Source organism: Oncorhynchus tshawytscha, linkage group LG01 (assembly GCF_018296145.1).
Source record: "Oncorhynchus tshawytscha isolate Ot180627B linkage group LG01, Otsh_v2.0, whole genome shotgun sequence".
NCBI lineage: Eukaryota > Metazoa > Chordata > Actinopteri > Salmoniformes > Salmonidae > Oncorhynchus > Oncorhynchus tshawytscha.
In genome coordinates, this window is record NC_056429.1 from 9,324,634 (window position 1) to 9,350,073 (window position 25,440).

Below are 25,440 nucleotides of genomic sequence, written 5' to 3' on the forward strand. Positions count from 1 at the left end.
TTAACAGTTGAAGAGTTGGGCTTGTATTCACAAAGTGTCTCAGAACAGAAGTGCTGATCTAGGATCTGCCCCCACCCTGTCAAAATAATAATATTAATTATGATTATTCTATTCTGAAAGGTAAAACTGATCCTAGAGCAGACTATTTGAAACATTTTGTGAATATGGGCCCTGGTTTAATTTAGTTAGTGTGGCAGGGACCTGTTGAACGTGTTTATTTGGGGCATTGGTTTGGCCCACGAACCCTGGAATGCTGACGTTTATCACCTCTGGTTGAGTATCACGATTAGAGGTCCCAAGAGGGTTGAAACCAGTCTGAAACAAGCAGTCACTTTTTAGCTTGCATATACCCCCACCCAGAGGTCAACTTTGGGTAACAACATCAAACTGCAAGTTCTCTGAAGCTAGCAAGCCGGTTGTATTTAAATGTATTTGGACAGACAAGAACACAGTTTAGAATAAAAATGCATTGTATAAATTGCATTATTTTATCAGCTACCTACAAGTTAACTAGCTAGGACTTAGTAGGAAAAAACAAATATTTTTTTTAACTAAAAATAGACCACAGCCTGTCGCTTCCAATGGGAACAAGCAAAGAGGTGGGCAGAGCAAAGCACAAGCTAGCGAGATCCTATTGGCGCGTTCTAATAAATATTTGCATATTTCAGTTAGGGAACGCCTACTCTGTGAAGCGCGTGTGCAATAATTCAATTTGCCTTAGCACTCCTAAACAACGCAATTAAAAAAAAAAAAACTTTGGCAAAGGGTAGAGTTTAAAAAAAAAAACGTTGTATAGTCTGTTCAGCACATATTCTAGTTTTGGGAACAGAACACTGTATTGAGATCAAATGTTTCATTGATGAGAATATGTGCAGAATTTCGGCCAAAATCCATCTCCTTCCATCTTCTCCCACTGTCCGCCAATGGGCTTCGTCGTGTAAACGCCAAGCGGATGCTTCACATTTACACGTCCAGTGAAATATCTGTCTCATTGTTATATCTGTGACACAAATAGCATGGTGGCTAGTTAGCATGTTTAGCTAGCTACTTAGCTACTAACTTACAGCTTGATTAATATGTATCACTCGATTCGAACATGGTCTATGAAGGTCTCCAAACATATTTTGGATAAATTAAATATAACTTCCTTGCTTGTTTGTTACTTACCAAATGTATTAGAGAAAAGTAAACGCTGGCTAGCTAAATAACAGCTCTGTCATGTGTGACTTGAAATAAGTCCCCCTGGAACATCAACTAAATTCATGGTTCCTATGTACTTATTTTGCAGTCCTCAACAGTCCAACAATTTTACAGTGTAGTCCCAAAATAATATTATCTATTTAAAGCCATAAATGTTATATCATATATAACAAATAGTCAGAATGTGACATTGTGAGGCTCTCTCGGTTTGGTTCATATGTCCATCAAATATGTCTCTATTCTGTCCACAGAGCTCAGGTATCACTGAGCTCTTTGACTTTGATGGGAGGTTACCAAGAACTGGATGGTCACTCTGACAGAGCTCTAGAGTTTCTCTGTGGAGATTGGAGAACCTTCCAGAAGGACAACCATCTCTGCAGCACTTCACCAATCAGGCCTTTGTCTTAGAGTGGCCAGACGGAAGCTACTCCTTAGTAAAAGGCATATAACAGCCCACTTGGAGTTTGCCAAAAGGCACCTAAAGACTGTGGGGATGTTTTTCAGTGGCAGGGACTGGGAGACTGGTCCAGAATGAGGCATAGATGAATGGAGCAAAGTACAGAGATCCTTGATGCTCAGGACCTCAGACTGGCGCAAAGGTTCACCTTCCACCAGGACAACTACCCTAAGCACACAGCCAAGACAACGCAAGAGTGGCTTCGGGACAAGCCTCAGAATGTCCTTGAGTGGCCCAGCCAGAGCCCGGACTTGAAGCTGATCAAACATCTCTGGAGAGACCTGAAAATAGCTGTGCAGCAACGCTTCACTTCTCATCCTTCAGCTCATTTTTCTTTATCAATAGTAATGTTTCCCTCTCCTCTCCTGTCTCATTCCCTCTCCTCTCCCCTCTCTCATTACCCTCGCCTCTTCCCTCTCCCTCATTCCCTCGCCTCTCCCTCTCTCATTTCCTCGCCTCGCCTCTTCCCTCTGTCATTACCTTCGCCTCGCCTCTCCCCTCTCTCATTCCCTCTCCTCTCCTCTCCCCTCTCTCATTCCCTCTCCTCTCCTCCTCCCCTCTCTCATTACCCTCGCCTCTTCCCTCTCCTCTCTCCTCACTCCTTCCCTTGCCTCGCCTCTTCCCGCTCCCTCATTCCCTCGCCTCTCCCCTCTCTCATTTCCTCGCCTCGCCTCTTCCCTCTGTCATTACCTCGCCTCGCCTCTTCCCTCTCTCATTCCCTCGCCTCGCCTCTCCCCTCTCTCATTTCCTCGCCTCGCCTCTTCCCTCTCTCATTTCCTCACCTCCCCTCTCTCATTCCCTCTCCTCTTCCCTCTATCATTCCCTCTCCTCTCCCCTCTCTCATTCCCTCTCCTCTCCCCTCTCTCATTCCCTTGCCTCGCCTCTTCCCTCTCCCCGCCTCTCCCCTCCCGCCTCTTCCCTCTCCCCTCTCCCCGCCTCTTCCCTTTCCCCTCTCCCCGCCTCCTCCCTTTCCCTCTCCCCGCCCTTCCCTTCCTCTCTCTCATTCCCTCGCCTCGCCTCTCCCCTCTCTCATTTCCTCGCCTCGCCTCTTCCCTCTCTCATTTCCTCACCTCGCCTCTCCCTGTCTCATTCCCTCTCCTCTTCCCTCTCTCATTCCCTCTCCTCTCCTCTCCCCTCTCTCATTCCCTCTCCTCTCCCCTCTCTCATTCCCTCTCCTCTCCCCTCTCTCATTCCCTCGCCTCTCCCTCTCCTCTCCCCTCTCTCATTTCCTCGCCTCTCATTCCCTCTTCCCTCTCCCATTCCCTCGCCTCTTCCCTCCCCTTTCGCCACTTCCCTCCCCCTCTCGCTCTCCTCTCTTTCCTCTCTTTCCCCACTCGCTCTCCTCTCTCCCCCTCTCCCTCTCTTTCCCCACTCGCTCTCCTCTCCCCCCTCAATTCAATTCAATTCAAGGGGCTTTATTGGCATGGGAAACATGTTAACATTGCCAAGCAAGTGAGGTAGATAATATACAAAAGTGAAATAAACAATAAAAATGAACAGTAAACATTACACATACAGAAGTTTCAAACGAATAAAGACATTACAAATGTAATATTATATGTATATATACAGTGTTGTAACGATATACAAATGGTTAAAGTACAAAAGGGAAAATAAATAATCATAACTATGGGTTGTATTTACAATGGTGTTTGTTCTTCACTGGTTGACCATTTTTTTTGTGTCAACAGGTCAGAAATCTTGCTGCTGTGATGGCACACTGTGGTATTTCACCCAGTAGATATGGGAGTTTTTCAAAATTGGGTTTGTTTTCGAATTCTTTGTGGATCTGTCACGTTCTGAACTTAGTTCTTTTGTTATGTGTTTGTTTTAGTTTGGTCAGGGCGTGAGTTGGGTGGGTTGTCTATGGTCCTTTTTCTATGTTGTGTTTTGTGTTTGGCCTGGTATGGTTCTCAATCAGAGGCAGGTGTCGTTAGTTGTCTCTGATTGAGAATCATACTTAGGTAGCCTTTTTCCACTTGTGTTTTATGGGTGATTATTTTCCCTTTCAGTGTTTGCACCATTCGGGAATGTTTCGGTTTTAATTTTGATTCTCTTGTTCTTTTGTATTTTGTATTCAGTCTCATTAAATTATACTATGGAAACATACCACGCTGCATTTTGTTCCTACTACTCTTCCTCTACTCCTCCTCCTTGTCTCTAATATGGTCATACATTGGGCAGGAGGTTAGGAAGTGCAGCTCAGTTTCCACCTCATTTTGTGGGCAGTGAGCACATAGCCTGTCTTCTCTTGAGAGCCAGGTCTGCCTACGGCGACTTTTCTCAATAGCAAGACTTTGCTCACTGAGTCTGTACATAGTTAAAGCTTTCCTTAAGTTTGGGTCAGTCACAGTGGCCAGGTATTCTGCCACTGTGTACTCTCTGTTTAGGGCCAAACAGCGTTCTAGTTTGCTCTGTTTTTTTGTTAATTCTTTCCAATGTGTCAAGTAATTATCTTTTTGTTTCCTCATCATTAGCGGGTATCGGCCTAATTCTGCTCTGCATGCATTATTTGGTGTTCTACGTTGTACACGGAGGATATTTTTACAGAATTCTGCAAAATTCTCTCTCCCTTCTCCTTCCCCCTCTTTCTCCTCTTCCACCCCCTCTCTCTCTTCTCCTTCCCCTCTCTTTCTCTCCTCTCTTCTCCCCCTCCCTCCTCTCTTCCACCCCCTCTCTCTTCTCGTTCCCCTCTCTTTCTCTCCTCTCTTGCCTCCCCTCCTCTCTCTTGCCCCCCCCTCCTCTCTCTTGCACCCCTTCCTCTCTCTTGCCCCCTCCTCTCTCTTGCCTCCCTCCCTCCTCTCTTGCCTCCCCTCCTCTCTTGCCCCCCCCCCCCCCCCTCTCTCTTGCCTCCCTTCCTGCCTCCCTCCCCTCTCTTGCCTCCCCTCTCTCTTGCCCCCTCCTCTCTCTTGCCTCCCCTCTCTCTTGCCTCCCTCCCTCCTCTCTTGCCTCCCCTCCTCCTCTCTTGCCTCCTCTCCTCTCTCTTGCCCCCCCCTCCTCTCTCTTGCCTCCCTCCCTCCCTCCCTCCCTCCTCTCTTGCCTCCCCTCCTCCTCTCTTGCCCCCCCTCCTCTCTCTTGCCTCCTCTTGCCCCCCCTCTCTCTTGCCTCCCTCCCTCCTCTCTTGCCTCCCCCCTCTCTCTGCCTTCCCTCCTCTCTTGCCTCCCCTCCTCTCTCTTGCCTGCCCCCTCCTCTCTCTTGCCTCCCTCCTCTCTCTTGCCTCCCCTCCCTCCTCTTGCCTCCCTCCCTCCTCTCTCTTGCCCCCCCCTCCTCTCTCTTGCCTCCCCTCCTCTCTCTTGTGCCCCCTCCTCTCTCTTGCCTCCCCCCTCCTCTCTCTTGCCTCCCCCCCCCGTGCCCCCTCTCTCTTGCCTCCCCCTCCCCCTCTCTCTTGCCTCCCCTCCTCTCTCTTGCCTCCCCTCTCTCTTGCTCTGATGTCTTTGTGCCAGGTTATGCGCTCTATCTTCCTCTAACCTCATCTTCCTCTCTTTTTTGTCAAGCTGTTCTCTTTGACTTTTATTCTGACATTGATTCGACTTTCTCTCCTCTGCTCCCTCTCCGTCTCAGCCTTTTCTCATTTTCCTCTATTTTTCACTTTCCTCAGATCATCTGGCCCTCTGCTTCTCTCTAATGCTCCTCCTCTAATTCATCCTCCTGTTCTCACTTCCCCCTGAGCCTCCAGACTTCTCTCTTTCTTTGACCTGAAGTCCAAAACTGACTTCCTCTCACCTGATGGGTTGAATGATGGAATTGATTAAACCCCATATTTCTGTCCATGGCCTAAACCAGTAACATAATAGCAGTATACTGTAGGCTGTCTACAATTATTAGTTATCAATGTTTTCCTTTGTCTGTATACTGCAATTTTTAGTTGCAAATGTGTACAAGATGAAATATAAGTAAATAAGTCTGCCTATAGGCCTACAAAAAAATATATAGAAAACAATAAAATATATTAAGGGTCCAGTCACCTCTTCTGTTGCTCCTGCAACACAGCAGCCATTTTGAGTCCAGTAGCTCTTCTCTCTGAGGTTGCTCCCTGATAAAGGAACTCCTGCCGCAGCTCACTGAAGCGGGCCTCAATGCAGGCCTGAATCAGTTTGTCCTACATCCTATGGAGCTGCTTAAGTATGAAAGCCATAGAGATCCAATTAAATTACTAGAGAAGCTATGTCATAAACCTTCAAAGTGCCATATTGGGGTGAAAATAGCAGCCATCTTGGTCAAAGAGAAATCCAGGAATGGTGTAGTTGGAATGAATGACAGTAGAGCTTTTACTGATGTGGGAAAATAAAAGTCAAGTGCCATGTGATGTATCAGAAAGTGTGTAATGTAATTATAGTCAACCTATTATCATATAATTCTAAATACAGTTTAAACAGCTTTTTCACCAATTTTCTGTATAAATAGACTCTAAAATATATGTAAACAGACCATAATTTATTTTTATTTTTTTGGGAAATCTGTGAGGGCTATTATATGATGCAATATCAGTACCTGCATTCATAACTTGTCGTATCATCAACTGATTTCAGCCTCTGTATAACTGTCGATTGATTTGATTGAAAAGATGCAGTCAATCAAATGTACTTATAAAGCCCTTCTTACATCAGCTGATGTCACAAAGTGCTGTACAGAAACCCAGCATAAAACCCCAAACAGCAAGCAATGCAGGTGTAGAAGCACGGTGGCTAGGAAAAACTCCCTAGAAAGGCCAAAAGCTAGGATGAAACCTAGAGAGGAACCAGGCTATGAGGTGTGGCCAGTCCTCCTCTGGCTGTGCCGTTCCAGCTTTTCAATGGATTGTTGGCAAATTCACAGTTCATTTGAAAAAGGAATGGAATCATTCCTCTAAAACTGGCTGGCAAGCTAGCTAACACACACACAGTGTAGATACTGTTTTAAAACAAGGAATGTGAAGAATGTATCTTATCACAGCACTGGCAAGCCTTGGTTGACCAACTCCCTGACTAACATGGCTGATCTTAGGACCTTCATAAGAAAGCTTGTGTTCATTCTAGTATTCAAATTCCTAATTCTATGATGAACACCTTGTTCTCCTCACTCATCCTGGATGGAGTGAACACAGGAGAACATACAGCAAACATTTATTCTCCACTAGAGAAATGAACAGTAGAATCATACATACAGGATCTGCTTACATACAGGACCCTAGCTTAGTTAGATTCCAAGCGTCATTGATAAAATCGCAGTTATATGAGCTTAAATGGGACAACTGAACATGTTATTTACCCGGGGTCGTGTTCAGCAGCATGTTATTTACCTGGGGTCGTGTTCAGCAGCATGTTATTTACCCGGGGTCGTGTTCAGCAGCATGTTATTTACCTGGGTCGTGTTCAGCAGCATGTTATTTACCTGGGTCGTGTTCAGCAGCATGTTATTTACCTGGGTCGTGTTCAGCAGCATGTTATTTACCTGGGGTCGTGTTCAGCAGCATGTTATTTACCCGGGGTCGTGTTCAGCAGCATGTTATTTACCCGGGGTCGTGTTCAGCAGCATGTTATTTACCCGGGGTCGTGTTCAGCAGCATGTTATTTACCTGGGTCGTATTCAGCAGCATGTTATTTACCTGGGTCGTGTTCAGCAGCATGTTATTTACCTGGGGTCGTGTTCAGCAGCATGTTATTTACCTGGGGTCGTGTTCAGCAGCATGTTATTTACCTGGGGTCGTGTTCAGCAGCATGTTATTTACCTGGGTCGTATTCAGCAGCATGTTATTTACCTGGGGTCGTGTTCAGCAGCATGTTATTTACCTGGGTCGTGTTCAGCAGCATGTTATTTACCTGGGGTCGTGTTCAGCAGCATGTTATTTACCTGGGGTCGTGTTCAGCAGCATGTTATTTACCTGGGTCGTGTTCAGCAGCATGTTATTTACCTGGGGTCGTGTTCAGCAGCATGTTATTTACCTGGGTCGTATTCAGCAGCATGTTATTTACCTGGGGTCGTGTTCAGCAGCATGTTATTTACCTGGGGTCGTGTTCAGCAGCATGTTATTTACCTGGGGTCGTGTTCAGCAGGATAAAAATAAATGAAAATTAGTCTCTCTTGGACAAGTTCAGGTTGCACCTGTCTGTTGCACGTGTTTTTCTTTTTTTTACAACTGAACATGACCCTGAATGGAAAAGGCTCAGACATTCCAGTGGACCATTAGTTGTACATTTACGTTTAGGCGAGGGGCTAAAGTCATGGCTACTAGGGTTGGGTTGGCGTTTAACCTAGAACTACATTGTTTTGAATAAATATATCATTTATTTTCTCTATAGAGCTTTGAAATAAGTAACGAAAAACACTATAAACCTATTATTATTATTATTGTTGTTCCCTCAGGAAACTGCCTTTATGACATCACATGCTATATGTTCTATTTAGAAAACTCAAATTGCCATGGTAGTCTGTTTCCATGTCATGACCCCTCTGTGACATCACCCACTGTTAGCAGTAGGCCTATGTTAACGGATATTTTTATCTCCTATTTAACCAATGGCATTATCATTCCAACCTACTATAAAACAGTGTAGTACAAATGTAGGCTACAATACATAGGCTATACATTATTGATCCTCACCCTGCCACCCAATCCTGCTTCTTCAAACTAAATGAGCTTTTACCAATTTTAGTAGCGTGCCTAACATACTTGGAAAACCTACTTTGAAATGTCTTCTACCCAGCAGCTGCTTTGAACTTGAAAAAAATCTAAATACAACATTTAAAGTGTTGGTCCCATGTTTCATGAGCTGAAATAAAAGATCCCAGAAATATTCTATATGAACAAAAAGCATCGCTCAGATTTTGTGCACAAATTTGTTTAGATCCCTTTAGTGAGCATTTCTCCTTTGCCAAGATAACCCATCCACCTGACATGTGTGGCATATCCAGAAGCTGATTAAAAAGCATGATTGTTACACAGGTGCACCTTGTGCTGGGGACAATAAATGGCCACTAAAATGTTCAGTTTTGTCACACAACATAATGCCACAGATGTCTTAAGTTGAGGGAGCACTCAATTGGCATGCTGACTGCAAGAATGTCTACCAGAGTGGTTGCCAGAGAATTGAATGTCAATTTCTCTACCATAAGCCACCTTCATCATTTTAGAGAATTTGGCAGTACGTCCAACCAGCCTCACAACCGCAAACCACGTGTAGATCTGTATTACCAGTCGTGTGAAATCCATAGATTAGGACCTAATGAATTTCTCAATCGAAGTATTTCCGCATAAGAAATCTTCAAAATTGTTGCATTAATATTTTTGTTCAGTAGAATAGGTGGAAAGCCATGTGAATGCTTTGAAATGTCTCCGATTAGACCTTCCAAGCTAAATCATTCAACCCAGTAAGATCTAGGTATTCCTCACACAACTAGACACAATGAAACATAAGCTCATATAATGTTAGTGGCAGGTGTTTCATTCAATGTGTCCCTTCTTTAACGTTAAAAAGTTATTTACAGCAAAAAGTTCAAACTCATATCAGTTTTATCCAATTATTTCATTTCCGTGTAAAGGTCTCAAATGAAACACAGTAAGAAGCAATAAAGTAAACTATTTAAATATCCAGAGAAGTAGCCACTTATCATTCGTCTTGATATAGTCGCTGGTCATTCCACATGCAGACAGCTGTTGCTTAGTCTCTGGTCATTCCGCATGCAGACAGCTGTTGCTTAGTCTCTGGTCATTCCACATGCAGACAGCTGTTGCTTAGTCTCTGGTCATTCCACATGCAGACAGCTGTTGCTTAGTCTCTGGTCATTCCGCATGCAGACAGCTGTTGCCTAGTCTCTGGTCATTCCGCATGCAGACAGCTGTTGCCTAGTCTCTGGTCATTCCACATGCAGACAGCTGTTGCTTAGTCTCTGGTCATTCCACATGCAGACAGCTGTTGCTTAGTCTCTGGTCAATTCCACATGCAGACAGCTGTTGCTTAGTCTCTAGTCATGCCGCATGCAGACAGCTGTTGCTTAGTCTCTGGTCATTCCACATGCAGACAGCTGTTGCTTAGTCTCTGGTCATTCCGCATGCAGACAGCTGTTGCTTAGTCTCTGGTCATTCCGCATGCAGACAGCTGTTGCCTAGTCTCTGGTCATTCCACATGCAGACAGCTGTTGCTTAGTCTCTGGTCATTCCACATGCAGACAGCTGTTGCTTAGTCTCTGGTCATTCCACATGCAGACAGCTGTTGCTTAGTCTCTGGTCATTCCACATGCAGACAGCTGTTGCTTAGTCTCTAGTCATGCCGCATGCAGACAGCTGTTGCTTAGTCTCTGGTCATTCCACATGCAGACAGCTGTTGGTTGTTGTTCTTGGAACTCTATGACAATGGTGGATTACTGGTTGTGACATCATAAAGTGATAAGAGAGAGTCTTGGCCCCAAAATCTTAGTAAAGATGGAGGCTGGGAGGGGGAACACATTGGTTGTGCCCCCAAACAGTACACTGTTTCCTATAGTACACTACTTTTGAGTAGTGCACTAAGGGAACAGGGTGCCATTTGGAATGAATCTTACCACAAAGGAACACCGGAGAACAGCATACGCCATGTTATTATAAACTTCTTCTTTTTTTTAAACACACAAGGAATATAAACTTAACATTTGAATCCCTTTTAAAACAGCATTGTACATGTTCATTAATAATATCCAGAAATCATACAAAAAGTTGGAGTGAAACTACAGAGCACATTGCACAGTATTTTTTAAAGTTATAAAATCATAGAAAAGTTCTGAATATTATACAGGTGCAAAGTAGCAGGAGTTCATGGCAATTCACTGCTCAACATCCCTGATCATGTAAAACTGGGGGAGTTTCACACGGAAAACTTTTCTAAAAAAGGCACCACGGTTAAAGTCTGAACAAGGCATACAGAGAGCCAAGGCCCTCACAGACCAAACCCCCATACAAACACAGTCAGAAAGAGTTGTGCTCGTTGTACAAAGAAGCAATCTTGCACAATATAATACATACAATCGTTGGTATCTGCAATACAATGTATGAGCTGTAAGCCAACAGCGTGTACGGTCAGCTTTTCAACTATTAGTGTCACTCGTCCAGATCTCCATACAAGGACTTCAATGTGCCAGAGTCCCTCTTGTTGGGCCAAAACCAACATGAACTGGATGAGAAAGAGAGAAAAGAATGTACTTTTGTTTCCCTCCATCAAATCCATAAAACAATCTTACAAGATTGTGGTTGGACAACTTAAAACCAGGAAACAAAACAAAGACAAAAAAACAACCACACACAAAAAAGCCAACAACGCAGCTCATGTCAAGACAAGACAAACGGAGGCTGGAGAGAGTTTCTTACATGGGCTAAGGTCTGAACCGTGTACAAGCCATCAACTGACTATCCGGGTTCTTGATTCCTCCCTCTGGAAGCTCATTGGAAGGGGTTCGAGGGGTGGGACCTTTGAGCCTGTCCTCCAATGAGCTTAGAGAGGTGTTAAGGAAATTAGGAATCAAGGACAGGAGGGATTAAGATTATCACTTGTACACTTTTCAGCCACAGCGTATAAACACAACTTCGTAAAGTGCCTGAAGATCTAGCTTGCTTTTACATACAAAAATATATTTGAGATTCTTATCACCAATTCATTTTTGATACATAGAAAAATAACTATTCCCTGTGCTGAGAACAAAGACCTTTTCCTTTCATTTATTTTGTTCCTGCCACTGTGGCCAGTTACCACTTCATTCAGAGAGACTTGCTAAAGTTACATCATTATGGACTCCGTGACACACAAAAATTCAACAACATTATCTAATGCAGCTTTGCCCAACCCTCTAATCAGGCTTCCCCGGACATTTCACATGCTTTTAACCCTAAAATGGCACACCTGACACCATTAGTCAACTAATGGAATCAGGTGTGCCAGTTTATGGCTAAAACGAAACAATGTGAAACGTCTGGGGGGCTGATCAAGACAGACAGTCCAGGGTAGTTGAATGGTAGTTCTATGGTCAGCTTCTAGTCTGCATTCGTTGCTATGGAGTTGGTTTTACTCGCTCTTCAGCAGGTCACTCTTTCCGTTGCTCTGGTTGGCCAGTTCCCTCAGCTTCCTCCTCTTCAGGTATCCGGTGCGTTGGGCTCGGTTCATCCTGGCCCCGAAGTAGATGACCAAGTTAATAGGCACCAGGACAGTGGTCAGCCAGCCCTGAAGACAACAGAGGACCAGGTTAATAGACACCAGGACAGTGGTCAGCCAGCCCTGAAGACAACAGAGGACCAGGTTAATAGACACCAGGACAGTGGTCAGCCAGCCCTGAAGACAACAGAGGACCAGGTTAATAGCCACCAGGACAGTGGTCAGCCAGCCATGAAGACAACAGAGGACCAGGTTAATAGCCACCAGGACAGTGGTCAGCCAGCCCTGAAGACAACAGAGGACCAGGTTAATAGACACCAGGACAGTGGTCAGCCAGCCCTGAAGACAACAGAGGACCAGGTTAATAGACACCAGGACAGTGGTCAGCCAGCCCTGAAGACAACAGAGGACCAGGTTAATAGCCACCAGGACAGTGGTCAGCCAGCCCTGAAGACAACAGAGGACCAGGTTAATAGACACCAGGACAGTGGTCAGCCAGCCCTGAAGACAACAGAGGACCAGGTTAATAGACACCAGGACAGTGGTCAGCCAGCCCTGAAGACAACAGAGGACCAGGTTAATAGCCACCAGGACAGTGGCAAGAGGTTAGTTAGCACTCAGTGTGGACATACTGTACAAAACATTAAGAACACCTGCTCTTTCCATGACAGACTGACCAGGTGAATCCGGATGAAAGTTATGATCCCTTGATGTCACCTCTTAAATCTTCAAAAATCAGTGTAGATGAAGGGGAGGAGACAGGTTAAAGAAAGATTGTTAAGTCTTGAGACATGGATTGTGTGTGTGTGCGCCATTCAGAGGGTGAATAGGCAAGACAAAAATATTTAAGGGTCTTTGAATGGGGTATGGTAGTAGGTGACAGGCACACCGGTTTGAGTCCAGAACTGCAACGCTGCTGAGTTTTTCACGCTCAGTTTCCGTGTGTATCAAGAATGGTCCACCACCCAAAGAACATCCAGCCAACTGTGTAAAGCATTGGAGTCAACATGGACCAGCCTCCCTGTGGAACGCTTTCAACACCTTGTAGAGTCCATGACTCAATGAATTGAGACTGAGGGCAAAAAGGTGGAGGTGCAACTCAATAGAAGGTGTTTAAAGTTTAGTACACTCAATGCATTCGGAAAGTATTCAGACCCCTTGACTTTTTCCACATTGTTACGTTACAGCCTTATTCTAAAATGGATTAAATAGTTCCCCACCCCCCCAATACCCCACAATGTCACAACTAAAAACAGGTTAGACAATTCTGCAAATGTATAATAAAAATAATAAAAAAGACATTTACATAATTATTCAGACCCTTGACTCAGTACTTTGTTGAAGCACCTTTGGCAGCAATTACAGCCTTGAGTCTTCTTGGGTAGGACACGACAAGCTTGGCACACCTGTACTTGGGGGGTTTCTCCCATTCTTCGCTGCAGATCCTCTCAAGCTCTGTCAGGTTGGATGGGGAGCGACACTGAGCAGCTATTTTCACATCTCTCCAGAGATGTTTGATTGGGTTCAAGTCCGGGCTCTGGCTGGGCCACTCAATGACGTTCAGATACTTGTCCCGAAGCCACTCCTGCGTCGTCTTGGCTGTGTGCCATTGTCTTGTTGGAAGGTGACCCTTCATCCCAGTCTGAGGTCCTGAGCGGTCTGGAGCATCAAGGATCTCTGTACTTTCTCCGGTCATCTTTGCCTCAATCCTGACTAGTCTCCCAGTCCCTGCCGCTGAATAACATACCCACAGCATAATGCTGCCACCCCCATGCTTCACCGTAGGGATGGTGCCAGGTTTCCTCCAGATTTGGCACTTGCCATTCAGTCCAAAGAGTTCAATCTTGGTTTCATTAGATAATCTTGTTTCTCATGGTCTGAGAGACCTTTAGGTGCCCTTTGGCAAACTCCAAGCGGGCTGTCATGGCCTTTTATTGAAGAGTGGCTTCTGTCTGGCCACTCTACGACAAAGGCCTGATTGGTGAAGTGCTGCAGAGATGGTTGTCCTTCTGAAAGTTTCTCCAATCTCCACAGAGGAACTCTGCAGCTCTGTCAGAGTGTCCATCAGGTTCATGGTCACCTCCCTGACCAATGCCCTTCCCTCCCAATTGCTCAGTTTGTCCGGGCGGCCAGCTCTAGGAAGAGTCTTGGTGCTTCCAAACTTCTTCAATTTAAGAATGGAGGCCACTGTGTTCTTGGGGACCTTCAATGCTGCAGATATATTTTGAAACCCTTCCTCAGATCTGTGCCTCGAAACAATCCTGTCTTGGAGCTCGATGGACAACTCCTTTGACCTCATAGCCTGGTTTTTGCTCTGACATGCACTGTCAACTGTGGGACCTTATATTGACAGGTGTGTGCCTTTCCAAATCATGTCCAATCAATTGAATTTACCACAGGCGGACTCCAATCATGTTGTAGAAACATCAAGGATGATCAATGAAAATAGGATGCACCTGAGCTCAATTTAAAGTCTCATAGCAAAGGGTCAGAATACTTATGTAAATAAGGTCTGGGTTTATTTTTTATAAATGTAAAAAAAAAAAGAAAAAAAGAAAGTCGCTCATTTTCACTTTGTCATTATGGGGTAGTGTGTGTGGATGAGAATAAAACATTAAATACATTTTAAAATAAGGCTACAACTGAACAAAATGTGGAAAAAGTCAAGGGGTGTGAATACTTCACGAATGCACTGTACACAGAGGGTGCATTCATTATTCAGTGACGTGAAACAAAATACTTCTACATGACAAACAGATCATATCAGCTCAGAACGTTCTGCACCAAACAGAAGAAAACGTACAGAAACTGGGAAGGACTACCTCGACTTGTCCAAAAATAAACTTTTTTTTTTGGTTTCAAAAACTTTAAAGAAAATAAAAAACTAAGGGAGATTTGGGGGGGGTCCGTACCATTACAGCGTGGGGGAAGTAGCCGTTGGTCTGGCCCTGCAGTCCGATGGTGTTCAGCTCCGCGGCCACATAGCGCTCAGGGGTAGGCTTGTCCAGGGTGGGCTTCTTGATACGGGTCATCTTGGTGACCACAAAGAAGGGCAGTACACTCTAGAAAACAATATATGCAAGAGAGAGAAAGTTTAGCTGAAAATTAAACGATGTATATACAGCAACAGTATCCACGTTAAAGACACGACTTGAGACCTGTTGAGTTAGTGTTTCCCAATCTGGGACCTGGGAACCCAAAGGGGTACACATTTAGAATAGTTGAATCAAGTGTATGAGATCTAAGGCAAAAACAAAACAACCGTTGGGTCCTCAGGACCAGGATTCGATTTGAGTTGTGGAACTGTAAGGTGTAGCCATAGCTAGCTTTGTAGAACTGTAAGGTGTAGCCATAGCTAGCTTTGTAGAACTGTAAGGTGTAGCCATAGCTAGCTTTGTAGAACTGTAAGGTGTAGCCATAGCTAGCTTTGTAGAACTGTAAGGTGTAGCCATAGCTAGCTTTGTAGAACTGTAAGGTGTAGCCATAGCTAGCTTTGTAGAACTGTAAGGTGTAGCCATAGCTAGCTTTGTAGAACTGTAAGGTGTAGCCATAGCTAGCTTTGTAGAACTGTAAGGTGTAGCCATAGCTAGCTTTGTAGAACTGTAAGGTGTAGCCATAGCTAGCTTTGTAGAACTGTAAGGTGTAGCCATAGCTAGCTTTGTGGAACTGTAAGGTGTAGCCTGTCGTGGAAATTTCCTCTATTTACCAAATCATGAGAGCAAACCACACACAAGTTAGAGTTTGTGATAACTAAGTCCATCTTTAATTATATGAGCTCTATCACAACCCTGTGACTCTCAGATCAATTCAGTGTCTATCAATGAATTCTCTGAGAGTCCCTTACACATTGCAACTGAGATCCTTTATAGCAACGACACACATAGCCAGACAGCATAGGCATAATTTATCGTTCAGCTTTGTCTCCTAAACTATGTTATTTTCTCAAACTCAGAACCATAAACCAATCCTCCATATCAACAGCCATATATCAAATCCATCCTGTAGTGTCTTAACACTTCGTACTTATTTATGTAATAAGAAAGACTGAATACAAGCAATTGAACTGGAGCTTCACATTTACTCAAACTAGTTAGTACCAGAATAACATAGAACAAAACTGCGCATGACCAAGGGTGCTCCATCCTTAAAGGGGACATCAGTAATTAACAGAACATAACATTCCTTCTCTTATACAATCAGAGTTACTTTTACCAAACCACAACTGAAACATTTCCCAGAACTTGTTGTAGTTATTTTGCATCTTTTAATTTGAACTTGAACAGTTCGTTTTTGTTTATAAGTCTAGTCTGTCTGGTGGACGGTGCCTTCGTTCTGGGTAGCGCCTCAGATTGTCTGGAGGCTCCTGAACATCCTCAGTGTGTGTCTGGTGGACGGTGCCTTCGTTCTGGGTAGCGCCTCAGATTGTCTGGAGGCTCCTGAACATCCTCAGTGTCTGTCTGGTGGACGGTGCCTTCGTTCTGGGTAGCGCCTCAGATTGTCTGGAGGCTCCTGAACATCCTCAGTGTGTGTCTGGTGGACGGTGCCTTCGTTCTGGGTAGCCCCTCTGATTGTCTGCAGGCTCCTGAACATCCTCAGTGTGTGTCTGGTGGACGGTGCCTTCGTTCTGGGTAGCCCCTCTGATTGTCTGCAGGCTCCTGAACATCCTCAGTGTGTGCTTGTTCCATTATAGCGTCTGCTATAGCAGCACCTTCATCAACACGTTCCCTTCTTTCAGCCTGGGGTCTCTTTACTGCCCCACCGTCCTCTACAGTTCCCTGTGTGTCACTCTCAGGATTTCTCTGTGCCTGTTCTCTCTACTGCCCCACCGTCCTCTACAGTTCCCTGTGTGTCACTCTCAGGAGCTCTCTGTGCCTGTTCTCTCCACTGCCCCACCGTCCTCTACAGTTCCCTGTGTGTCACTCTCAGGAGCTCTCTGTGCCTGTTCTCTCTACTGCCCCACCGTCCTCTACAGTTCCCTGTGTGTCACTCTCAGGAGCTCTCTGTGCCTGTTCTCTCTACTGCCCCACCGTCCTCTACAGTTCCCTGTGTGTCACTCTCAGGATCTCTCTGTGCCTGTTCTCTCTACTGCCCCACCGTCCTCTACAGTTCCCTGTGTGTCACTCTCAGGATCTCTCTGTACCTGTTCTCTCTACTGCCCCACCGTCCTCTACAGTTCCCTGTGTGTCACTCTCAGGATCTCTGTGCCTGTTCTCTCTACTGCCCCACCGTCCTCTACAGTTCCCTGTGTGTCACTCTCAGGATCTCTCTGTGCCTGTTCTCTCTACTGCCCCACCGTCCTCTACAGTTCCCTGTGTGTCACTCTCAGGATCTCTGTGCCTGTTCTCTCCACTGCCCCACCGTCCTCTACAGTTCCCTGTGTGTCACTCTCAGGATCTCTGTGCCTGTTCTCTCCACTGTTCCCCCCATCTCTCTGTGCCTGTTCTCTCTACTGCCCCACCGTCCTCTACAGTTCCCTGTGTGTCACTCTTCTCTGTGCCTGTTCTCTCACTGCCCCACCGTCCTCTACAGTTCCCTGTGTGTCTGAGCTCTCTGTGCCTGTTCTCTCTACTGCCCCACCGTCCTCTACAGTTCCCTGTGTGTCACTCTCAGGATCTCTGTGCCTGTTCTCTCTACTGCCCCACCGTCCTCTACAGTTCCCTGTGTGTCACTCTCAGGATCTCTGTGCCTGTTCTCTCTACTGCCCCACCGTCCTCTACAGTTCCCTGTGTGTCACTCTCAGGATCTCTGTGCCTGTTCTCTCCACTGCCCCACCGTCCTCTACAGTTCAGGATCCTGTGCCTGTTCTCTCTACTGTCCTCTCAGTTCCCTGTGTGTCACTCTCAGGATCTCTGTGCCTGTTCTCTCCACTGCCCCACCGTCCTCTACAGTTCCCTGTGTGTCACTCTCAGGGTCTCTGTGCTTGTTCTCTCCACTGCCCCACCGTCCTCTACAGTTCCCTGTGTGTCACTCTCAGGATCTCTCTGTGCCTGTTCTCTCCACTGCCCCACCGTCCTCTACAGTTCCCTGTGTGTCACTCTCAGGATCTCTGTGCCTGTTGTCTCTACTGCCCCACCGTCCTCTACAGTTCCCTGTGTGTCTCTCCCAGGATCTCTGTGCCTGTTGTCTCTACTGCCCCACCGTCCTCTACAGTTCCCTGTGTGTCTCTCCCAGGATCTCTGTGCCTGTTGTCTCTACTGCCCCACCGTCCTCTACAGTTCCCTGTGTGTCTCTCCCAGGATCTCTGTGCCTGTTCTCTCTACTGCCCCACCGTCCTCTACAGTTCCCTGTGTGTCACTCTCAGGATCTCTGTGCCTGTTGTCTCTACTGCCCCACCGTCCTCTACAGTTCCCTGTGTGTCTCTCCCAGGATCTCTGTGCCTGTGTCTCTACTGCCCCACCGTCCTCTACAGTTCCCTGTGTGTCACTCTCAGGATCTCTGTGCCTGTTCTCTCCACTGCCCCACCGTCCTCTACAGTTCCCTGTGTGTCACTCCCAGGATCTCTGTGCCTGTTCTCTCTACTGCCCCACCGTCCTCTACAGTTCCCTGTGTGTCACTCTCAGGATCTCTGTGCCTGTTCTCTCTACTGCCCCACCGTCCTCTACAGTTCCCTGTGTGTCACTCTCAGGATCTCTCTGTGCCTGTTCTCTCTACTGTGTCCTCTACAGTTCCCTGTGTCACTCTCAGGATCTCTCTGTACCTGTTCTCTCTACTGCCCCACCGTCCTCTACAGTTCCCTGTGTGACTCTCTCAGGATCTCTCTGTGCCTGTTGTCTCTACTGCCCCACCGTCCTCTACAGTTCCCTGTGTGTCACTCTCAGGATCTCTGTGCCTGTTGTCTCTACTGCCCCACCGTCCTCTACAGTTCCCTGTGTGTCACTCTCAGGATCTCTCTGTGCCTGTTCTCTCTACTGCCCCACCGTCCTCTACAGTTCCCTGTGTGTCTCTGGATCTCTGTGCCTGTTGTCTCTACTGCCCCACCGTCCTCTACAGTTCCCTGTGTGTCTCTCCCAGGATCTCTCTCTGTGCCTGTTGTCTCTACTGCCCCACCGTCCTCTACAGTTCCCTGTGTGTCAGTTCCCTCCCAGGATCTCTGTGCCTGTTCTCTCTACTGCCCCACCGTCCTCTACAGTTCCCTGTGTGTCACTCTCAGGATCTCTGTGCCTGTTGTCTCTACTGCCCCACCGTCCTCTACAGTTCCCTGTGTGTCTCTCCCAGGATCTCTGTGCCTGTTGTCTCTACTGCCCCACCGTCCTCTACAGTTCCCTGTGTGTCTCTCCCAGGATCTCTGTGCCTGTTGTCTCTACTGCCCCACCGTCCTCTACAGTTCCCTGTGTGTCACTCTCAGGATCTCTGTGCCTGTTGTCTCTACTGCCCCACCGTCCTCTACAGTTCCCTGTGTGTCACTCTCAGGATCTCTGTGCCTGTTCTCTCCACTGCCCCACCGTCCTCTACAGTTCCCTGTGTGTCACTCCCAGGATCTCTGTGCCTGTTCTCTCTACTGCCCCACCGTCCTCTACAGTTCCCTGTGTGTTCCCTGTGTGTCACTCTCAGGATCTCTGTGCCTGTTCTCTCTACTGCCCCACCGTCCTCTACAGTTCCAGGAGTTCCCTGTGTCTCTGTGTCACCTGTTCTCTCTACTGCCCCAGGATCTCTCAGGATCTCTGTGCCTGTTCTCTCTCTGTACCTGTTCTCTCTACTGCCCCACCGTCCTCTACAGTTCCCTGTGTGACTCTCTCAGGATCTCTGTGCCTGTTCTCTCTACTGCCCCACCGTCCTCTACAGTTCCCTGTGTGTCACTCTCAGGATCTCTCTGTGCCTGTTCTCTCTACTGCCCCACCGTCCTCTACAGTTCCCTGTGTGACTCTCTCAGGATCTCTGTGCCTGTTCTCTCTACTGCCCCACCGTCCTCTACAGTTCCCTGTGTGACTCTCTCAGGATCTCTCTGTGCCTGTTGTCTCTACTGCCCCACCGTCCTCTACAGTTCCCTGTGTGTGACTCTCAGGATCTCTCTGTGCCTGTTGTCTCTCGATTGTTGTGCTGTTTTCCGTTGAATGCATTTGGTTAATGTGACGCCGCCACATTATGTCTGGGCTCACTTGAACCTGGTAAGTTCTGGGTCCCGTTTGTGTGTGTACGGTCCCTCTTGTCCATTTCCCTCCTCTTCTGTAGTCTCGCACCATCACTTCCTGTCCTGTTTGGAGATGGCGCTCCCGGCCACCGGAGAGCATCTTGGCTTGTTTGTTCAGCACTTCATTACGCCTGTTTGGCTTCATGATGTCCAGCTGTGTGCGGAGAGGCCTCCCAAACATCAGTGCGGCTGGGCTTTCATTTGTCGTGGCATGTGGGGTGTTTCGGTAGGAGGCCAGGAACTTGGCCAGTTTTGTTTGCAAAGTCCCTTCGTCTTGTTTTGCTGCACGGAGTCCTTGCTTTAGGGTTTGCACAAAGCGTTCTGCCAACCCATTGGTGGCAGGGTGGTACGGAGCTGAGGTTGAGTGTTTGATTCCATTTACTGACATGAATCTTGTAAACTCGTCACTTACAAAAGCTTGTGCGTTGTCACTTACCAGCTGCAGTGGCAAACCGAAGCGTGCAAACGTTGTTCTGAGACACTATCGTCTGAGCTGAGGTGGAGGAGTCAGTGCAAAACACCTCTGGCCATTTGGAATGGGCATCAACTATAACCAGAAACATGTGCTTTTCAAAAGGACCAGCGTAGTCCACATGAATTCTCTGCCATGGCTCTGCGGGCCATTCCCATGGGTGGACTGGGACAGGAGCAGGCATGTGGAGGGTTTCCAAACATCCACTACAGTTCTTTGCCATATTTTCTATTTGTTGGTCCAGACCTGGCCACCAGAAGTGGCTCCTTGCGAGCAGCTTCATTTTGACAATTCCAACATGACCTTCATGTAGTTGCTGCAAGACTAGATGTTGGCATTTCTGGGGTATCATGACTCTCATTCCCCACATCAAACATCCTTGGTACGTTGTAATTTTGTTTCTCCGCTGGAAATACGGAGTCAGCTCCTTTCTGCCAGTAGCTGGCCATCCTGACATGGTGTAGGTGTACACTTTTGACAAGGTCACATCTTTCCTTGTCTCCTGTTTGTTAACTGTGCTTGTGACCGGTAGTGCCTCAAGCTGAGCGGTATGGAACATGTCCACTGCATCCACCCTCCTTTGTCTTTCTCTTGTACACAGCAGTCTGGATAATCCATCTGCATTTGTGTGGAGGGATGACGGCTTAAACTCAATGTCATACATATGACTGGCAAGGAACAGGGCGTATCGCTGTAACCTGGCTGCTGTCATCGTCGGAATGCCTTTCTTTGGACTGAAAATGGAAAGCAACGGCTGGTGATCTGTAACCAGTGTGAAACGCTGGCCATATAGGTATGGGTGGAATTTCTTGCCGCCCCACACTAGTGCCAGTGCTTCTTTGTCGATTTGTGAGTCGTTTTTCTCTGCATCATTCAATGTTCGTGACGCGAATGCAACTGGCCTCTCTGACCCATCTTTCAGTGTGTGTGAAAGGACGGCCCCTAAGCCATAAGGGGACGCATCACAAGCCAACTTCACTGGCATTTCAGGGTCGTAATGCATCAGGACCTGTTCAGATGTTATGAGCCGTTTTGCATCCAGAAATGCATTTTCACACTGCTCTGTCCACCGCCATGTCCTATTCTTTTCCAGGAGCTGATTTAGAGGCTGGAGTACTGCTGAAAGGTTTGGGAGGAATCTTCTGTAGTAATTGATCAGTCCCGTGAAAGATCTCACTTCTGTGATATTTTGTGGTCGTGGTGCCTGTACCACTGCCTCGATTTTGTCCTGTGTTTTGTGCAATCCATTGCAGTCAATCTCATGTCCACAGAAGACAATCTTGTCTTTGAAGAACTCACACTTCTGTAAGTTTGCCTGTAGACCATACTCTTTCAGTCTTTTCAGGACCTCTTCCAGGTTAGCCAGGTGCTCTTTGTCGGTACGTCCTGTTATGATCATGTCATCCAGGATACACTGGGTTCCTGGGATTCCTTGCAAAATCTGGTCAATAGTTTGTTGCCAAATGGCTGGGGCTGATGCAATGCCAAAAACCAGGCGGTTATACCTGTATAGACCTTTGTGTGTGTTTATTGTCAGGTACTGTTTGGAACTCTTCAACCGGTAGCTGCAGGTAAGCCTGTTTCAGATCGATTTTACTGAAGTGTTTCCCACCAGCTAGTGCAGCAAAGATGTCATCCAGACGTGGTAGGGGGTATTGGTCCACATGCAACATTGAATTCACAGTTACCTTGAAGTCCCCACACATTCTAACAGACCCGTCTTTCTTCACAATAGGAACTATGGGTGTGGCCCATTCGCTTCTGTCCACTTTCGTCAGGATCCCTGTATCCTGCAAGCGATCGATTTCCGCTTCCACCTTTGGTCTCAAGGAGTATGGAACAGATCTGGCTTTGCAGAATTTTGGGGTTGCATCATCTCTTAGTACAAGTTTTGCTGTGAAGCCTTTTACTGTTCCCATCTGATCACTGAAAACGGTGTTGTATTTCTTCCGCAAGTGTTCCAGTGTTTGGTCTGTGCCTTTCTCTTTGGACTGGAACGTGTGGAGCATTTTCAAGTCACACCAATTCAGCTTTATTTTTGAAAGCCATTCCCTGCCAAATAATGGGGGGCCAGTTCCAGGCACCACATACAGCTGTAACTGCTGTGTTTGCCCCCCATAATGCACTCTGACCTGCAACGCCCCCATTGGGCTCAATCTCTCTCCTGAGTATGTCTTCAGCAACACATGTGTTCTTCAGCTTGATAGCCTTAAAGTGCTCATTGTAGACAGTAGTGGAAATTATAGACACTGCAGATCCTGTGTCCAGCTCCATTTTGAGGGGTTTGCCTTCGATATCTGGTGTCACCCATATTATGCTACTGCTGGGAGAAGTCACGGTGTTTAACTCCATTGTACCAATTAATCGTTCATCTGAATCACTGCCACTGTTCTCTGCTAGTGCATTCACAGACCCTTTAATTTTCTCAGTTTTCCTGTTGTGACTGAATTTTGCTTTGCATGCTCTTTGAATGTGCCCCCTTCTACTGCATTTGTGACAAATTTCGTCTTTGAAACGGCAGTCCTCTGCTCTGTGACCATCTGTCACACCTGTTGCATTTTCCGACCACACGGGGGCGCTGTCGACTGTGTGAAAACTTGTGACAGGTCAGTACTTCTTTTACTTTGCAACTCAAATGCATCTTTAGTCGCGATTTCCATAGCCACAGCAATTTCAACAGCCTTTGCAAACGTGAGCTCTGATTCTGTGAGCAAACGTTTTTGAATGTGATCATGTTTCAGTCCACAAACAAATCTATCCCTTAATGTGTCATTTAGGTTCTCTCCCAACTGGCAATGTTCAGACAGTTTCTGCAACACTGCTACATATGTACTAACACCCTCCCCCTCATTCTGATCTCTCTTGTGGAAACGAAAACGTTCCGCGATGAGGAGTGGTTTAGGTGATAGGTGATTTTGCAATATCTCCACAATCTCTGTGAATGTTTTATTTGAGGGCTTCAGAGGGGCAGTCAGATCTCTTAGCAAACTATGTTTTTGGGCCAATTAAACTCAATGCTGGTACTCTTTTGTTATCAGCAATGTCGTTTGCAATGAAGTACTGTTCCAGTCATTTAATGTAAGTTGCCCAGTTTTCTTGCGTGTCATCAAACACATCTATTTTCCCGATGCTAGCCATTCTCTTTACCTCTGGCTCCACGGGTCTTTAATCTGCCGCCTCGTTCTCGTCAGCTCTCCCCTCGCCTTCACTGCTTGCTAGCTGTTGTGCTATAGGGTCAAAATCTTCCTCTCTTCCTACGAACTCCATCTGTATTCGTGATGCACACTGCAGGTAATCATCCTCGTCGCCATTGTAGTGTCTTAACACTTCGTACTTATTTATGTAATAAGAAAGACTCTGAATACAAGCAATTGAACTGGAGCTTCACATTTACTCAAACTAGTTAGTACCAGAATAACATAGAACAAAACTGCGCATGACCAAGGGTGCTCCATCCTTAAAGGGGACATCAGTAATTAACAGAACATAACACATCCTATCTTGACAAGATCAGAGACACATTGACTGGCACACAGACATTGTGGAGCCAAGAGATACACGCTTGACCTCTCCCCTCTCTCCGGCCCAAATAACTTAGTCTTGACAGAGAACAGATACTGCAACGCCGCCACAGTATTATACAAACACATTCTGATGAGAAGTAACTTAAACATATGATGAATATAAACCATCTTACCAACTAATTCTGATTATTCTCCAACAAGCCATAGCTAGCTTTGTAGAACTGTAAGGTGTAGCCATAGCTAGCTTTGTGGAACTGTAAGGTGTAGCCATAGCTAGCTTTGTGGAACTGTAAGGTGTAGCCATAGCTAGTTTGTGGAACTGACTGAGAATAAGTCCGACGGAAATAAGTAGCGAACAGGGTCATGTTTTGTATGCAAACGTTGCCGATAGAAATTCCATGAATAGAGCTGATCCCTTATCCTATTCTACCTGCTAGAGAGGCATGTTTGTTCTACATAACACAATTGTACCTGAACGTTGCCCAACGTGGTGTCCTGCTGAAAGTGGCCCAGGTAAACAGGAAGAATTCCTACCTGGACAATGATTCCCTTGGCCTTGTACTCCTCCTGAAGTCCACGAGAGAAGAAGTCCACAAAAGCCTAAAGGTACCAAGAGATGATATCATCATCATCATCATCATCATCATGTACTACTACAGACCTTCTACACCATCAAAAGGAACATGAAACGCAACATCCCAATTAGTATGTGATAAAATAAAAAGAATAAAGTATTTAAAAAAATAATTCAAATCAGTTAATGAACAGGTGCACTCACGAAGAATTCACAAAATGGGACAAACACCCAATTGAGACACTTACATGCAGAATTCTGCAAAAATATACTTTGTGTACAATGGAAAACCCCAAACGATGCAGAGCAGAATTAGGGCAATACCCGCTAGTTATCTACATCCAGAAGAGAGCTGTTCAATTCTACATCCACCTAAAAGAAAGTGATACACACATTCCACCACAAAATCCTCACCTACAGAGAGATGAACCTAGAGAAGAGTCCCCTCAGCCAGCTGGTTCTGGGGCTCTGTTCACAAACAGACCCCACAGAGTCCCAGGACCGAAACAAATTTAGACCAAACCAAATTTTGAGAAAGCAAAAATAACTATCAATACATTTTTTTTTAAAAGAGCAAATTGGAATGCTATCTGTCCCTAAACAGAGAGTACAGTGGCAGAATACCTGACCATAGACGGACCCCAAATTAAGAAAATCCTTGACTGTCTACAGACTGACCATAGCCTTGCTGTCTTCGAGAGCCACGTCTGCCTATGTGTCCACTGCCCACAAAATGAGGTACAAACTGAGCTACACCTCCTAACCTGCCAAATGTATGACCACAATAGAGACATATTTCCCCACAGAACACAAACCCATAAAGACTTTGAAAACAAATCAAAACATTGATAAAGTCCCATATCTGTTAGGCAAAATGTCAGTGTGACATCACAGTAGTAAGATTTGTGGCCCGTTGCCATGACAAGAGGCTAACCAGAGGAGCACAAACATTGTAAATACAACCAATATCTGTATTTATTTTCCCTTTCAT

At 46.2% G+C, this 25,440-nt stretch overlaps 1 protein-coding gene across 1 annotated transcript in view; it reads right to left on the reverse strand.

The window, feature by feature from the left end:
* Positions 1–11,580: 11,580 nt before the first annotated feature.
* LOC112221313 (very-long-chain 3-oxoacyl-CoA reductase-A-like) overlaps positions 11,581–25,440 on the reverse strand; it is a 36,143-nt gene continuing 22,283 nt past the window's right edge. Inside the window, exons 9-11 of the mRNA XM_042327114.1 lie at positions 24,410–24,475; positions 14,664–14,813; positions 11,581–11,820 (exon numbers count right to left, since the gene is read on the reverse strand). Of these exons, the coding sequence (XP_042183048.1) occupies positions 11,665–11,820; positions 14,664–14,813; positions 24,410–24,475 (372 nt within the window). The 3' untranslated portion in view covers positions 11,581–11,664. The remainder of the gene's footprint in view (positions 11,821–14,663; positions 14,814–24,409; positions 24,476–25,440) is intronic.